At 35.9% G+C, this 16,247-nt stretch overlaps 1 protein-coding gene across 1 annotated transcript in view; it reads left to right on the forward strand.

Annotated features, from left to right (window-relative positions):
* The window catches only part of TDP1 (tyrosyl-DNA phosphodiesterase 1), a gene marked incomplete at both ends in the record, with an annotated part of 35,424 nt that overhangs the window by 2,761 nt on the left and 16,416 nt on the right, over positions 1-16,247 (forward strand). Inside the window, 11 exons of the mRNA XM_079537293.1 lie at positions 58-113; positions 891-987; positions 2,000-2,034; positions 2,862-2,954; positions 3,721-3,891; positions 4,720-4,798; positions 6,204-6,389; positions 6,576-6,624; positions 8,351-8,417; positions 12,226-12,333; positions 15,043-15,145. Of these exons, the coding sequence (XP_079393419.1) occupies positions 58-113; positions 891-987; positions 2,000-2,034; positions 2,862-2,954; positions 3,721-3,891; positions 4,720-4,798; positions 6,204-6,389; positions 6,576-6,624; positions 8,351-8,417; positions 12,226-12,333; positions 15,043-15,145 (1,044 nt within the window). The remainder of the gene's footprint in view (positions 1-57; positions 114-890; positions 988-1,999; positions 2,035-2,861; positions 2,955-3,720; positions 3,892-4,719; positions 4,799-6,203; positions 6,390-6,575; positions 6,625-8,350; positions 8,418-12,225; positions 12,334-15,042; positions 15,146-16,247) is intronic.

Raw genomic sequence — 16,247 nt, forward strand, 5'->3', positions numbered from 1 at the left:
TGTTCTGACAAACTGCTACTTCTTTTTAATGAGCTTATTTTCCTTCTTATGTACAAGTTTAACTACTGTATAGACGTGGCATGGCTCGTACGACAGTATCCACAGGAATACAGGTATGTTTACTTGTACAAAAATGAAATAATACAATTTCCAAATCACTCTGTTCATGTAAATTCATCTTATAATTGAATGATAAACCAGTGTTTCTTGTTTGTGTGCATATAGGCGTATTCCACACTTATTGCACTATATTTCTCTACTAATTTATTGTCTTTTTATGAGTCAGTGTAAGGTGCTGACAGTTCAGTATGGCTGGTTTTGATTTATTTTTTTTTATTAGGTAATGTTTAAGTCACCCCATTGCAGGCCAAGACAGCAGTAGGTGAACTGTGAAAACAGAATGAAAATTTTTATGTTGAAGAGCATGAGAGAAGTGTGTGAAAGAGATTGGAGTGATATTTAATGGGTAGAGTTGCTGTATATTGTTGTGGAAGCAGCTCTTATTTCCTTTAAATGACATTCTGACAATGGCAATTTATCACAGATGAAGTACACTTATGATACTGAATTTTCTATTTTGCATTTTACTGAAAATTCAGTAGAGCAGATTATGTGAAACTGCTGCTGGAGTAGACCTAGCCTTCTCCTTCACATCTTCTCTGTGAAGTAACATTGTCTTATAGATCCAGACTCTGTGTTTTTTTCCTATTTTCTGTCTTTCTGTTGAAGAAACCTTTAAGATGTAGTTAATGTAGTTAGTATAGTCTTTAGTGCCATCTTTCTAATAGGTCATTGGATTTAGGGACCAGAAGTCATAGCTCCATCAAAGACTGTTTCAGATTGATTACTAATTCAGTTGATGCTTTCATAATAATCTCGTTTTATTTCAGGAAGAAGCCATTGCTGATAGTTCATGGTGAAAAGAGAGAGTCCAAAGCTGAACTGCTTGCACAAGCACGCCCTTTTGAGAACATTAGCTTCTGTCAGGTAACTGACATTTGTGTTATCCTTTGGTTGAAATTAAGCCATTTATTTTATTCAATCTTCTTGCAAGAGGAGAAACACCTTGTATGGAAAGTCGAGAATTTATTTTTTTGCTTTAAGGAATATACTTGCTAGAACCATAGGAACATGTAAACTGTGGTCTAAAAGGTGTGTAATTGCACACCTGCCACCCACAACAAGTTTGCACAGAATTGCTGCCTTCAAAAAATGTCTTTGTTTACAGAAGAGGTGCCTGCTGTCTCCACTGACACATTGCACTGTAATTCCCAGTATTGCTGAGAAGGAAATACTGTTTGTCGAAGGCACAAAACTTAATGCTTGCGTCACTGTGATCTTAAGTTTAATCTAAGAATTATTTTTAGTCCAGATAGGTCATAAAGAAGATATTATTACACATAGTCTCCATCATAAAGTTGTTGGCTTCAGCCTGAGTGAGTGATATGGTTATAGCAGCTTGCTGGGAGAGCTACACAGTTGGTAATGGGGATATCTTCTTTGAAAACATGATATTGATCTTCCTTTTTTTTCTCAGATGGTCTGGGAAATAGGAGCTTACTGGAAATTGCAGTATTAATGCCATACTTAGTGAGTTCTCAAGGCTAAGTTTTCTGAGCTGCTGTGTGCTGTACTAACTGGGTGTTAATGCTAAATAGTAGACTAGCAACTAATTTTTTGATGAGATTAAGATTTCAAATATGCTACCAACAAACCTGGTTTTACATACAAAGCGTCTTTTTCACAAGCACACCAGGAATTGAATGTGATGCCCCTTATGATAGACTTGCTAGTTTAGTTCCTAGCAAGTGATAGGGACAAATTTCAAAGGTGTTGAGAGGAAAAGTAATGTATTTTGTGATCTGTCCACTAGAGAGCAGTGAAATGAAACAAAATGAAGGTGAAGGACCCTTCCCTCTTTAATAATAATGTTACATTCTAGAAGTACACAATAGGAATTTTTAACTAATTTGTAGTGATCAACTCTTTCATTTTATAGGCCAAGCTGGATATTGCATTTGGAACTCACCATACGTAAGTAACATTTATGAAGCAGAAAGCTCCCTTTTAAAGATGACCCAGTTACTGTATTTAATGTCTGAAAGTATTTAGAGGACAGGAAAATTACTGGATGTGAAGACATAATTTTGAAGGAATGCCTAATGTGTATTGATGAAATTTGAAAATAATCTCTATCTTGTTTTGTATGTGTCTATTTCAGTGTGCAAATTATTTTAAAGCTAAAACTGACTTTTATTGGAAAATTACTATTTTATTTTCTGTTTATAAATGATGAGATTTTTCTCCTTTGAGGAAACAAATGAAATGTCAATTATGCAATTATGCAACTAGAGTCAATGAACTGTAGGTACTAGCTGTTAATAACTCATCCCTTAATACCAAAACTATAGCGCAGGCTTCATCAGTCATTAGCAGATCAGTCAGAACACTGGTTTACAACTCTGTTTTTGGAGTTAATGTAAGCAGTCTGGAAACAATTACTGATAAATATATTTCTTTTTAGTCTTTTCAAAGCAGAACTTGGGTTTGATATTGTGGGAGTGTCATGAAGGGAATGTTGTAGATAGCAAGTAACTGCTAAGAACAGATTAGATCTTATGTTCTTTATAAAGAAGATCTTTGGTTTCAGGACAATGTAGTATTTATTTATCAATTAATCATTTTGTAGAACTTTTTTTTAATATGTGAGAGGATATCTTGTATCTGCGAAGGAGTGAGTGTATTTAAAAGAGCATAGCAAATAAAGTGTTCTGCAAGAGTTCCTGGTTGCTTCTGGAGGTTCGTCGCAAGATGATGAGCTGTGCTCTCGAATAAATCGTATTATATATCCTATTTTTAAGGAAAATGATGTTGTTATTATATGAAGAAGGTTTTCGAGTTGTGATACATACATCCAATCTTATTGCTGAAGACTGGCACCAGAAAACTCAGGGGTAAGCAACAAGGCTTTAGTAGGTCTTTTGTTTCTCTGCTATTAAATAGTGAGTCTGTATGGCTTGTTCTGTATTAGTCTGTTTTCTTGTTTGTGCTAGATACACACCTTTTCCTCTCTTTAAACACTAATTTCAACAAATAGGTTGAAAATCAGACTTTACGTAAGTAAAAGCTTAGTCACCTGGCTTTCACTGTTTTCTATGCGAATTAAATTGAGCACATATATTGTTTTCTAAGACAACCTGTGTGTCAAAACGATTGAGAAAATACCGTTTGGGCCTCTTCTTTACTGGAAAATAAACATTTAGACCATATTAACATCAGCTGAGCCAATAAAATGATAGATAAATGATAATCCTTGTGTGTGTGTGTGTGTGTGTGAAAGTCTGTTACGTTGTAGGCAAAGTCTCCTCCCCCATGGAGTTCAGGGTGCGGAGAGGTGAAGGCTGTGGTTCTTATAGTCTCTGGAGCATTTCTGATGATTTTAGAGGAGTACCTTTATGCCTGAGCCTGGCCTTTTCCACAGCAGTGAAACCTATAAGCATCTGCATGGATAAATGTGTTTAAATTGGTTGACTTCAAGTGAAATAACTAGTGTTGTGGTACTGGGTGAAAACGGTGAATCTGAAAAGTTGCTTCAGAGTTAGTAGCATCGCAGTAAAGTAAATATGTCAAGTATTATTTTTAGGACCTTCACATCTACTTTAATCACTTAAACCTTTTGATAACATGTGGTGTCCTTTTTTTTGTGGCTTTGTTTTTTAGAATATGGCTAAGCCCTTTATATCCAAGGCTACCTCAGGGATCATCTGATTCTGCTGGTGAATCTGAAACTAATTTTAAATCTGACTTAATAAGTTACTTGATGGCTTACAATTCTCCTGTGCTCAAGGAATGGATAGATCTGATTCGAGAGCATGATTTATCAGAGACAAGGTATAGCTTATGCTTATAATGACTTGCATTCTTCCCCCCGAGCTTGAGGAATCTGCTGTTAAGAGCTGTTAGACAATTGGTCAGTTCTGTAAGATTGCTCTGCTTCACACTTAAGTGTTCTAATGTGTGTCTAACTTTAGGCAGTTTGCTTTGGGGCTGACAGACTTCCTGAGCTGCTCATTCTGAAAACTAAAGAACACAAAGTGGTCCAAAGCAGATTTACTCCCATAAAGTTTGGGTTCTACTTAAATAGTTTAATTTCTGTGTTATGTGTAGAGCACATTTAGGTTATTTTTTTTAAGTTTGAAGTTATGAATCGTTGTATGTGGGTAAATTATCACTTCAGTATGCATGCATATTGTTTTTGTCATTCTTATTTGTAATAGTGAGTTCCATTTGAATCTCTTACACAAACATGTTGAATTGATCAACTTCTAGTTTTATAAGCATATGTTTTAAAGAAATGAGAAAAACTGAATCAGTAACTTGACAGAGATCTCCTTAAGTGATAGAGATGCAAAGTTTCTTTTAAGTCAGTCTGATGTTTGCTTCATAAAATTACTGGTAGAAGAGTCTGAGTTGTTATAATTTCTCTTTTATAAGGAATATCTATGCAAAAGATATTGTAATGAGGATTATATTAAGAATAGGCATTTTCACTTTATACAGAGCACTGCATGCAGGTATGTTTCTGATGCTAATATAAGGCATGGCTTTCTGCTAAGAAGTGCACTACCTTCGAATTCCTGCACATAAAGTAGCTTTTCTCATTGATTTGATTTCCACTGTTGGCTGGTAAAGCTACAGATATTTTTTTTCTTTCTATAGAGTGTATCTGCTTGGTTCTACCCCTGGACGATATCAAGGTATTGATAAAGAGAAGTGGGGTCATCTTAGGCTCAGAAAGGTACTGTAATGTTTTTTTTATCAATACCATTTTAACTGTAAATGTACTTTGAGAGCATTCATTAGTTCCTCCTAATTTTGCAGCTACACAACGATATTTTAATATGTTGACTTTAAGTTAGCAAAAGCATTAGCTTACAACAGTGTAGATCTTGCACATCATATTCCTCAGCCCCGTTACCCAGGTCAGCTTGCAATCCAAAGCGTCATTTGCTTGTGTGAAGATTCACCATCATTCAGGTGGCTTCCTATATTGCTATTTAAAAAATTGGACACCAGTCTTCTGTGAGTAGAAGTCCAATATCCGCACAAGTTTTCTTGCCAGTAAGATAAGGAGTGAAAACAAAACAAAAAAGTTGTAAAGGAAAAAATGTTCTTATGGCGTTGTTTCTGTGATTTAAAAAGATTAATAACAATATAGGTATATCTGGTAACACTACACTAAGGCCCTTTAGTCATAAGCCTCTTCCATAGAGGAGGGGAAAAAGGTTTCTACTACACATAAGTTCATATGTGCTTATATCCATCTGTTTTTAATGTGATATTTAAATTCCATTCACAGCTTAACAACAACTTAAAAACAAAACTGGTTAGTTTTCTTTTCAATTGTTCTGTTTTCCTCCCACTGTGGCGTGGGCGTTAGAGTATGAATAGAACTTTAAGATCAGCTATCACCAAATGTGAAAAGACTTGTAATTACAATTTCTGAAACTCTTGTTTCACAGTTATAGGAAGAGATCCTAGCATTCTTTTTACTGGTTACTTAAAGGTTGGCTTTAATGTTTTTGGATAAAATTTTGATGTTTCATCTTCTCCTAAAAGAACAGTATGTTTATTTGGAGGTCATAGAATGGCTTAGGTTGGAAGGGACCTCACAGATCATCAGGTTCCAACCCCCTGCCACAGGTAGGGTTGCCAGCCACAGATCAAGTACTAGATCAGATTGCCTGTGGGGCCTCATCCAACCTGGCCTTAAACACTTCCAGGGACGAGACATCCGCAACCTCTCTGGGCAACCTGTTCCAGCACCTCACCACTAAATCAGTTAAAAACAAAAAACAACAGCAACAAAAACGAACAAACAACTCCTTCCCCCTAACATCTAATTAAATCTCCCTTTCTCTAATTTAAGACCATGCCCTCTTGTTCTGTCGCAATCTACTCATGTAAAAAGTTGATTTCCCTCAAGTTTATAAACTCCCTTTAAACACTGGAAGGCCACAATTAGGTCTCTCCACAGCCTTTCTCTTTTTCGAGGCTGAAAAGCCCAAGAACCTAATGGGTCTGACTTAATTACCAGGTTGTTGTCAGAAATGACTATGGAGGATATTGGAAACAATATCAAACCTTTACTTAAGGTTTTCTTTGTTTGTTGAATGTCTTAATGTTTTACTTTTCCTCAATAGCTTTTGAAAGAGCATACTTCATCAATAGCAGCACAGGAATCTTGGCCTGTTGTAGGACAGTTCTCAAGCATTGGTTCCCTGGGAGCAGATGGGTCCAAATGGCTGTGCTCAGAATTCCAGGAGAGCCTGGTGGCTGCAGGCAGTGGTGTGTCAGCTCTTCTTAAATGTGATGTTCCAATTCATTTGGTATGTCTTTTAGGTACTACCTTTAAACTCCAGTGTGATTTTATTTTTGAAAAAAATGAAGCTTTTAATGGTTAGATTGATAACAAGTTTTCTTTAAGGTGATTTTTTTTTGTTGTTGTTGTTTGAAAATTAATCTCAGGTACATTTAAAGCTACGTTATTAAAGACAACTTTTTTCTCCATGAAGGTTTATCCTACTGTGAACAATGTGAGGCAAAGTCTGGAAGGCTATCCTGGTAAGCAGATGTGCAAAAGGAAATCCATTTTATTAGCTTTTTGTGGTAACAATGCCTTGCAAAGTCATTTCAGTGATTGCTGTTGAATGAACCTTAAGTTGCCAACTTGCTGACAACTTGGCTGAATAGGTGGCAGCAGAATTCTTCTATTTGTATTAATGGGATTCTGACTCCAGTGCTATTATGTTTGAATTTAAAAAAGTGTTCTGGGTATTGGTGTACATGTAACATGTAAATCTGTGTAATCACGTTCATGTATAATCATATAGGAAAATGCAGCTCTTGTCCAGTGTTTTAATTGCAGTCATACTTTGATTTTGGCAGAATGTTCAGGTTTTGTGAGTTTGTACTTATTCCAGGTTTATCTCCTGTTGTCTTCGCAGCGTCACTGTGTACATCAGTTATAACAGAGTTTTTTACTGCTCATGAGCCATTTTTTTTTATAATGCAATGTGCAGTTGGTCTGTTCAGTCTTCCTACACTTATCTTCATTAAATCATTGCATTTGTGTAGAAAGCATGGTCTCAGTCAACCTGAAAGAGATACTGTAATGTTCTGTTTGATGCAGTAAAGGGAGCTGTCTAATGTCATTGCTGATGATTAGCCTTCAAAAGGTCATGGCAATTGGAAGACTCCTGAAGACTGAAAGGAAGGAATTCTTTCTTGCCTTCAGGAAGAGTAAGGATAAGGAGGGGAGGATCTGGGGAATCTCGCAGTCAGCCTTCAAATTGATCCCTAGGAAGGTGATGCAGTAAGGAATCCTCGAATCCATGTCCAAATATGTGGATAAGAAAATAACAGGGAGTTGTCAGCATGGATTTTTTTATTTTAAATGAAAAATTGGACTTAGCCAAGCTTATGTCCTTCTGTGATGAGATTGACAAGCTTGATGAATGAGAGGAGTGCACTGGATCTAGATCTGAGTCGTTTCTAGATGAAGTATCTTCATGAAGGTTTTCAACATCATCATATATATAACATTCTTACAGATAAACGGATGAAATTCACACTAGATAAATGGGCTGGAAACTACCTGAACTGCCAGGCTTAAAATATTGTGATCAGTGGCATGAAGGCCTGCTGTAGATCCAGTGGTTGTGCCAAGAACTGATACTGGTGTCAGGTGTTCAGTAACTTCTTACCAGGATAATGGGGTGAAGTACACTCAGTAAGCTTGCAAGTGATAGAAAATCAGAGGAGTGGTTGATGCAACAGCTGACTGGTGCTGCCACTCAGAGGGACCTAAATACTGGCTGGAGAAATTGCAACATGTGCTAGCCTAAGACAAGGTACAAGACATGCAATTTCACCTAAAGAGTTCCTGCTTTTTAGAATGTTTGTTGTTTTTTTTTTTTTTTTTTCTGCTTGCTTTATTCCCTCTGGTTTGTGTGAGTAGTGACTGCAATTTGTTAATTTTTAAAAAGCAGTGTCAAAACAAAAAATTACCCACATATTTCTTTTAATAGGACTTAATTCTAGAGGCTCCATACCAGTTCTCTTTTTTTCTAGTGTATATTTGCTATTTAGTCTTTGGGGACTTGTTCCATTGTAAAAATACTTTAAATTCTTCTCTGTATATTCAGCTATATTCTACTGTATATTTCTGGAGCATTTAAGTTTTCAAAAAATGAGTAATGGGGACAGTAGGGATAATGTTTGTGAGTCCCTTGCTTTCAGAATATCTCTCAAAAAGCAAATACTGTATCTTTTTTTTCTTCTCCTTAAGCTGGTGGTTCCCTTCCATACAGCATACAGACAGCACAGAAACAGCTGTGGTTACATTCCTATTTTCAGTAAGTGAAACTTCTTTGATTTTTCTTAGGCAATGTGTTTAAACTTATGCTCTTGTAGTACTTGTGTGTTAAAAGCAAACGTGGTGAGAAGTTGAGGTAGCATTAAACTCCTTAAGATAAAAGCTTTTATTTCCTTATCTGTTTTTATCTCCAAAGTATAGTCAAAAGGTGCTTTTTTTTTTTTATTCCAAACTGTAAAAATTACATGCAGTACTGTTGCTGATGGGAGACACTGCCAGATTTTGCATTCCGTAAGCCTCTATTAATACTTTCCTTCTCTGAATTGGATTCATGTTACTTTTTTAAAATTCAGCTGAATTTCACTTTTCTACTCGTGCTTCAGTCTTCTCAGAAGTTCAGCTGAGACACAGCGGGGTTGGGAAGGCTTTGTTTGTTTCAAGTGTTGCAGTTGTACTGCAAAATTCACAGCTAGTTATGGTAATACTGTCTTTTGTTAAAGGTGCCTGACATTTTCCATTAAAAGCTTCTATTTTCACTTACTACTAATTTTTGCCATATTCTAAACATCTGAAAAATTCAATGCCAGATGTTTCCCTCAGGCTGAATTTTTTAAAAAATGTGGCGTTGTTGTTTTTGAGAACAATAGGGAAAAGTTGTTTTGCACAAACCAAAAAATAAAAATAAAGATCTGGTAACCTCTTACAAGACCACAGCTTTCCGTTCCTTTCACCAGAAACTGTGACTGTTCCAAGTGGAAGCTGCTCTGTTAAGATACTTTACCCACACTCATGTACAGTCAGGGTTGGTAAAGATGCATATTGAGAAGGTTGAGAATACAATTGCTAGTTGCCCAGAGCATCTCCTGTTCTGGAGCAAGCATGATTGCTGCTGTGAGTCTTGCTGGCCAATGTCCAGCCTTAATTTGTGTCTTCTGTGATAAGCACATACTTCGTGAGAATCTTACTGGAAAAAAAATATATATTTTCAATAAGTCTCTTATGTAATGAATGATCTCATTAACAAGTTATGTTTTATTTCTGCTCAGTGAGAGCACTGCTCATTGACCATATTCATATCCTGCTCTGACAACAAAAAGGCTGTATCAAAACCATCTGGTTGTGGATGACAAGTGACCTTGCATAATCTGCTCTTCAGTGACAGTCTAAGTGTACATTCTTATCCTGTAATAATACAAGACACTGCCCCTTGAGGAGAGCCTGCATGGAAGTTGTTAACATATCCTGTGTTTCTTATCTATGGTAGTCTGGGAGAGACAGACAATGGTTGGTCCTGTTTCAGTAGTATTAAATACAAGATGAGCTTGATATAGTAACGGGACTTCCAGAAGCAAAGAGAATAGAGGAATTTGTCTAGCTCGTTGGAAAATAATACAAAACTTTTAAGAAATGAGAGGGCCTGCCAGGGTTAAAAGAGGAGAAATATTTTATGCTTAAAGGAAGGGAGAAGGGGTATCTCCTTTTCAGAAGGAGAGAGGGATTTACAGAGTAGGAAAATGGTGGTCTATATTCTCACCTAAAAAGGCAGAACCTCTTTCCCAGATATGTGAATCTTATCCTGTCTGCAGGCTTTTTCTAACTCTACTGATAGTTGAGTGTATCTAACCTGGAGTGCAGCTCTGAATTGTGATTTCTTGGAAGTAATTTCTCAAAAGAACGAGAACCCAACTTAGTACTGATTTCATTTTTCTTACAATAGCAAATGAATAGCAATGTCTAGCAAATGAATGCTAGTATTCTTTGTTAAATTAGCTATTGTGTAAGAGGTATATATATATATTTTTTTTTTCTGTGGTAGAGCCACTTCTTTTCCTTTCAGTATTATCCATTGAAAAGGAGAGAAATATAATCATCAGTGATTTGTTAATTGTTACATTTTTGAAGCAGTTGATTAGTCTTAACAGTGCATAAACCATTGTATTTTTAATGCTTATTCTAATGATTGACATTTTTTAATGTTTATACAGTTTGCTTGTCAAGTCTTTATTTTCAAGACTTTGAAACTGCTCAGGGGGCCTGCAGTGCTATTATGGTGCGGATTAATGCTATGAGTTCTCATAACTGTAGTTAAGCCATCTTGTCAGTATCTTAAGGTAGAAAGTCAGTTAAGATGTATTAGTGATAAGGAGCTCTTGTCATAGAAGTGTAAAACAATTTTAAAAAGCTAGCACATCTTACTGCTCAAGTAGTTGATTTTGATGTGTAACTCCTTTTCATCATCCACGCTTGGGCCTTTGGTTTACGTGATTCTGTGACCCATCTGTCACTAGGATAGCTGATGCAAGCTGTGGTTTTGCTCCATAAAATTTCTCAAAGCTAGTTTCATTTAAACTTACTGTATTTATGGTGAACTGAACTTTGTGAGTCTGAATCCACTCAAAATTTACTGCAACATGAGCTCGGTACTTTGAAAATCCTCTGCTAGCTACACTGATGAAAAGTTTACAGTTTTAAACACATCAAGTCAGTTTGAATTGAATAAGCCTGACTTTGTTATTATGTGCTCTATATTGTGCAAAACAACTGATCTTGTATCTTCAGGCCTTCTGTGATCTTTTTTTTTTTTTCTAAAACACACCTGGACAGTTTTGTGATGAAGTTGAAATTTAGCTTTATTAAATGTCAGATGTTATGCTTGTTTGAAACACCTTCTAGTTTCTTTTGTCACTCTGTTACACAGTTCAGAGAGATGCTTGCTTTTAGGCTGAAGTAAAAAGATATCTTTAGCAGTTATTTTACAGAAAGCATCTGAATAATTGTATTTGACAATTACATATATTAGTGAGACAAACATCAAACACATACATACATCCGTATGAGCAATATATACACGTGTAAATTAGTTCTTGAAGTCGGCCTCAGAAAATAAATAATTCCTCTTCTTGAATCTTCTTAGGCCTTTAGGTGAACACAGTTCACTTGATGTTTTCCAGAGCTGATAAACTCTTCTTGATCAACTTTTTAGAAAAGAAAGCTAAATTAGGGAAACGAGATTGGAACATAACATGCTCAGCCACAAATCCAGGGAAGGCAAGTCTCTGATTTGATGTAGGTGTATTTAGAAGTCCTCTCACTTCCATATTTTTAAGCAAGGACTTAATGGTTGCAGGTAAAAGTGCTTATAGTTACCATGGTTACACACCTTCAGTTCTATACATTCATTTATTGTTTACTGATTGTTTGCAGTTTAGTTGAGTAACATTAATGTTGTAATACTCCAGCAATGGCATGTTGTTTAAACTGGTTTATGTATGACCTCTGCTGCCTTAAGACCTCGAGTTTCTCTGTGGCTTAGGGGCACAGGAAAGGGAAGCAGAAGAGTAGTGTCAACAGTCTGCTCTGTGCCTCTCCTTCATTTATAAATACATTGTAATAAGTTTGGGGAATTCTGGAAGGGTTAGTTTGGTGCCAAGACAAACTTCATTTGCTTAAAGGCGTAACCATTTATCATTTTCAAAGAAGAAAAATTGTTGGAAGTTTGGACTTGGTTTCTTGAAAGCTGGAAAGGTGGAATGGAAAACTTGTTAGGGGTTCCTTATACACTGGGAATGTTTGTTTTTAAGAAGAAGAATTTTCTCTGGCTTCAAGTATTTAAATACTTAAATTTAAATACTAAAAAATAAAGTATTTTTAGCCTTTTTGTGGGGTACACAAGTATTAAATGTAGTATAGAAGTATAGCATTATCAGAGAACATGGCATTAAGTGCCATGTTCTTTGTGCACAGTGGGGGGGAGGGGGAAGAAGGTTATTCTTGTTTTACATTTTATATATATATATATATATATTGTTGAATAAGAAATCTGAAAAACATTCCTTTTCTATTTCTAGCAAATGGTCAGCAGAAGTCTCTGGTCGAAGTCATGCCATGCCTCACATCAAGACATACATGAGACCTTCTCATGACTTCCAGAAGATTGCATGGTTTTTAGTTACAAGGTAAATGACTAATTATACACTTCTCATTTTGTGTTTAAAGGAAAGAAAAAGTTCTCATCAATTGCAGGCACAGGTAAGTTACTGCCTTAATCCTCACAATACTATAAGTAGTGTAAAAAATTTGTCTACGTTTCCTGCTTCATTTCAGTTTTAGAGACGTTCTGTAGAATGTCTTTAGATCCTTTTCCTGCAGATTTAAATGAAACTTTCAGTGGAAACTGAACGGACCTTAAAAAGAAGGGCCAAAAGAAGTGTGTGTACGTATACATAATGTGTGTGTGCATATGCACGTGTAAGCATGTATACACATACGCACGCACATCCATAGCATAACAATAGAAATTTTCCATTAGAAAAATGCTTAATAAATAAAGCAGTCTAGCTTTTCTAAGTAGCACAAATAATTGTAGGAATTTAAATGTGGGAGATGTTTTGACTTAGGTCTTTCTTGGCAGAAAGTACTTAATTTTAAATATGTAGAAAGTTTGTGAGAAACACTTTTAATTTCTTAATAGTAGATCAGAAGAAAATAAATCTTATGCCTGTATCTTGGGTGCTACTTTTATTGTTTCTTTATCTTTCTGCAAGTCTGTATTTGAGCATGCAGAGTGACATGATATGACCTTGTTGTTCTGTATGCTGCTGTGCTTTCAGAAACTCAAAGAGGAGAAAGGTATAGAAGGGCAGGGGTAGGTAGGCTGAAGGAGTAGTAGTTTACTCCTATTACATGTAGTTCATTTTTTGGAGTTTATTTATCTCTTCAGTCAGGTGACCTTGTAGTTACAAGTAAAAAAATTGTTATCACAAAATAAGCGCGCTAAGTACACAAAGCAAATCCTTCTCTTCCTTTTGAGGAGGTTTTACAGTTTTTACAACTGAATTACCAAGTAACCTGGATGTGAGAGGGATTTCTGTTCTTCAGCTTCACAATTGGACTAACCCAGTAGAGTTCTTTCTGCTGTGACAGCAAAAAGGAAGTGTTATTTGCAAAGAGCACCTGAGTTTAGCCATTTTTTTTTGCAGTTCGTTGTGTTGCGTTTGCTCAGATTGGGGAAATACCAATTTTACTCTCATATCTGCTCCTTTAATGACTTCTGTCAACTTAGGCTCTACCTTAGTCCATTTTCCCCAAACTGAAGTTTCTGTTGCTTTAAACTTGGCTTCCTGAAAAAAATCAACCTCAACTTCTTAAACACTTCAGTTGCCTTTTTCTACTTCTAAACTCCATGTGTTCTCGTGAAGCTGTGTAAAACAGTACTGCACACAGAACTTGAGACATGGATGCACCAGGGCTTGATACAGTGCAAAAATTGTTTTATCTTTTTTTATCAGTACCCTTAAGGCATCTCTTTTAGTCTTTTGGGGCTGCACATTGAAATTATGACCTCAAAAACCCTTGGCAATGGCTCCATAATCTTCTCTGGGCTTTAACTTCCAATTTCAGGGTCCAGCATCAACTGAAGTAATAAAAACTTCCTAAACCTTTGGCTGATGTTCCTTAATACACAGTGTTTGTGGATTGATGTTGGATACACCAGTTTGTTCATTGGCTGCAACAAAATAGAATAAGTTGAGGCTTAGTTTATGCTTGTGCTGCCTTTTTGCTATAAAGCATATAGATAGCTGATATTTGGTGTCTGACCTTTTGTCAGATTAAGTTGTGCAGCAGTCTAGTTTGAAGTATGGATGTTTTCAGTCTATGCTTCCGTCTGCTAGTTTTCTGCTTCTTTTTTAAAGAAGTCAAAAGGATCAGCGAGTAATTCCTTGATACAAAGGAAGGTTTTGTTACTGTGAATGAAAAGGTAGATTTCAGTTCTATGAGCAGGGGTTTTTGTATAACCCCAAAACAGTAGCTTATCGTGTTTGTATGTTTTCTTTAAATGTTCAGTTACTCAATCTTGTTTTACTTTGGCTTTTTAAATTTCATTGCTTGTTGATGCTGTTGTCTACAATAGTAGCAGTTAAGGTGATTGTTAAAGTATTTAATCATTCAAATGTGATGCTTCTTCACCTAATGCAGAAATTCATTGTTGGTTTGACTTTTTTCTCCCACCATATGCTACTATTAGAAAATATTCAGCATGCCTTTTGGTTAAAATGTATTGTTCAGACCTGATATTATTCCATAGAAGTCAGTTTTGAGAACTTTTGCATTTTTTGATGCCAACTTTATCTACTTTGTAGCAGATAGTAATGAAGGATTAACAGTGACATGGTGCTAATCCATCCAAAACAAAGATAAGCTTGTTTGATATTTATTTGTTTATAAATGTATCAAAATATCTCTTGCTCTTAGCCTTTTGTTCTGTTTAGCACTTGCAAAAATGTTCTATGCTAAATGTCTTATAACTAGTCATAATTTAGCTACCCTTTTATTTTTTAATGTTGTCACACTGAAGCATTTACCAATATTGAGTTTCTATCTGAAATGTGCAGAGTAGATTCAAAAGGCTGACCTTTTCTTTATAGATCTGTATGATATGAGCAAGCTTGTATAATTTTTCACGTGTTCTATCAATGTCCTTCTGAGTATTGCCTCTGCTGTTTCCAGTCTGCTGTAAAAATAACAGTTAGGAATAATACTCAAATTACTTTCATTAAAAACTAATGTGATTTGAAGTAAAATCCTCCTGCCAGAAGTGCATTGCTACAGCTTCAGTATTTTCTGCTGTGAAGGGTATGCCTTACTGAAATGCTTTCTCTTTGCAGTGCCAATCTATCTAAAGCAGCATGGGGAGCTCTGGAGAAAAATGGCACTCAATTGATGATCCGTTCATATGAACTTGGAGTCCTTTTCTTGCCTTCAGCATTTGTAAGTTCATAGCTCAAGTCAGATCCTGAGATAAGTTGAGAATCTCCAAGTACTGGCAAATATCAAACACGACTGAATAAATCTAGTTACTAATTCCTGTGTTTCTCTGTCAGAAAGCTTATAGTATTTCGAAGCCATGTGACATTTTCTTATGCTTTCTGTTCTGAGAACAAGGTGGTCTTCTAGTTATTTTCTAATATTATTATGCGGATCTAAGAACTTCATAAGTAAGAGTTTAAATGCTGAAGGAGTATACCATCCAAACTGGGGATAACACTCTCAGAACACTGAAGACAAGTTTTACCCCAAATATCCATTAGTTTAGCCAGTGGAGCCGAGAACTAGGAGACATGGAAATGTTCTAGTGAGGCATGAGGTTAATCTATCTTGCATCCAGTGTGAATGCAGCCCTTACACATTATGGAGTTTGGTGCAATAAACGCTATGCATTTGATTGTCTCTTTAGCATGTGTTCCCAATGATATATTTTGAGTATTTTTCAGATGTGTTTTTTTTAACACATCAGGTTCATATCACTCTTGCTTTGTTTCAGTTGTCACAAAATCCTGTGATGCTGTTTTCTGTAGTTTAATCATGCATTGTACTTGAGGAAAGTGATCCATTTTTTGTGTAGGTTGTTTTTTCTTTAAACCTGCTGCTTAATAATGGGAAGAAAAAAAAAAAAATAATCTCTTGTTCTTGTTGCTACTTGCTTCTTCCTTGTGAACCTACTGGCACCAAAACATTATGAACAGCAGATAGCTTAGGATCAGAAGCAATTCAAACTTTTTCCTCTGTAAAATTTTTGTTTTTCAGAGGATTTGTTGCAAGTTTTTCTGAGAAAGTTTGTATGCCAAAAGTCATTTAGAATATTTTTCTAAAGAATACATCTTTCCTAGATTATGTTCACGAATACTCATACAATGTTTAGTCACTTCTGTTGGTCTGTAATGAACTCCTAAATGAATATTTACTAATTCTAAAGATTTGGCTGTGGCTGAAGAACTCTTATCTTCCTCTTGACACTTCCTAAGGCATTCCTGTTGCAGTGTGGTCTCTGTAAGATTAACAGTGTCAGTCTCAGGCATCATTCTCCAGCCAT

Source organism: Tetrao urogallus, assembly GCF_951394365.1.
Source record: "Tetrao urogallus genome assembly, chromosome: 6".
Classification (NCBI taxonomy): Eukaryota; Metazoa; Chordata; class Aves; order Galliformes; family Phasianidae; genus Tetrao; species Tetrao urogallus.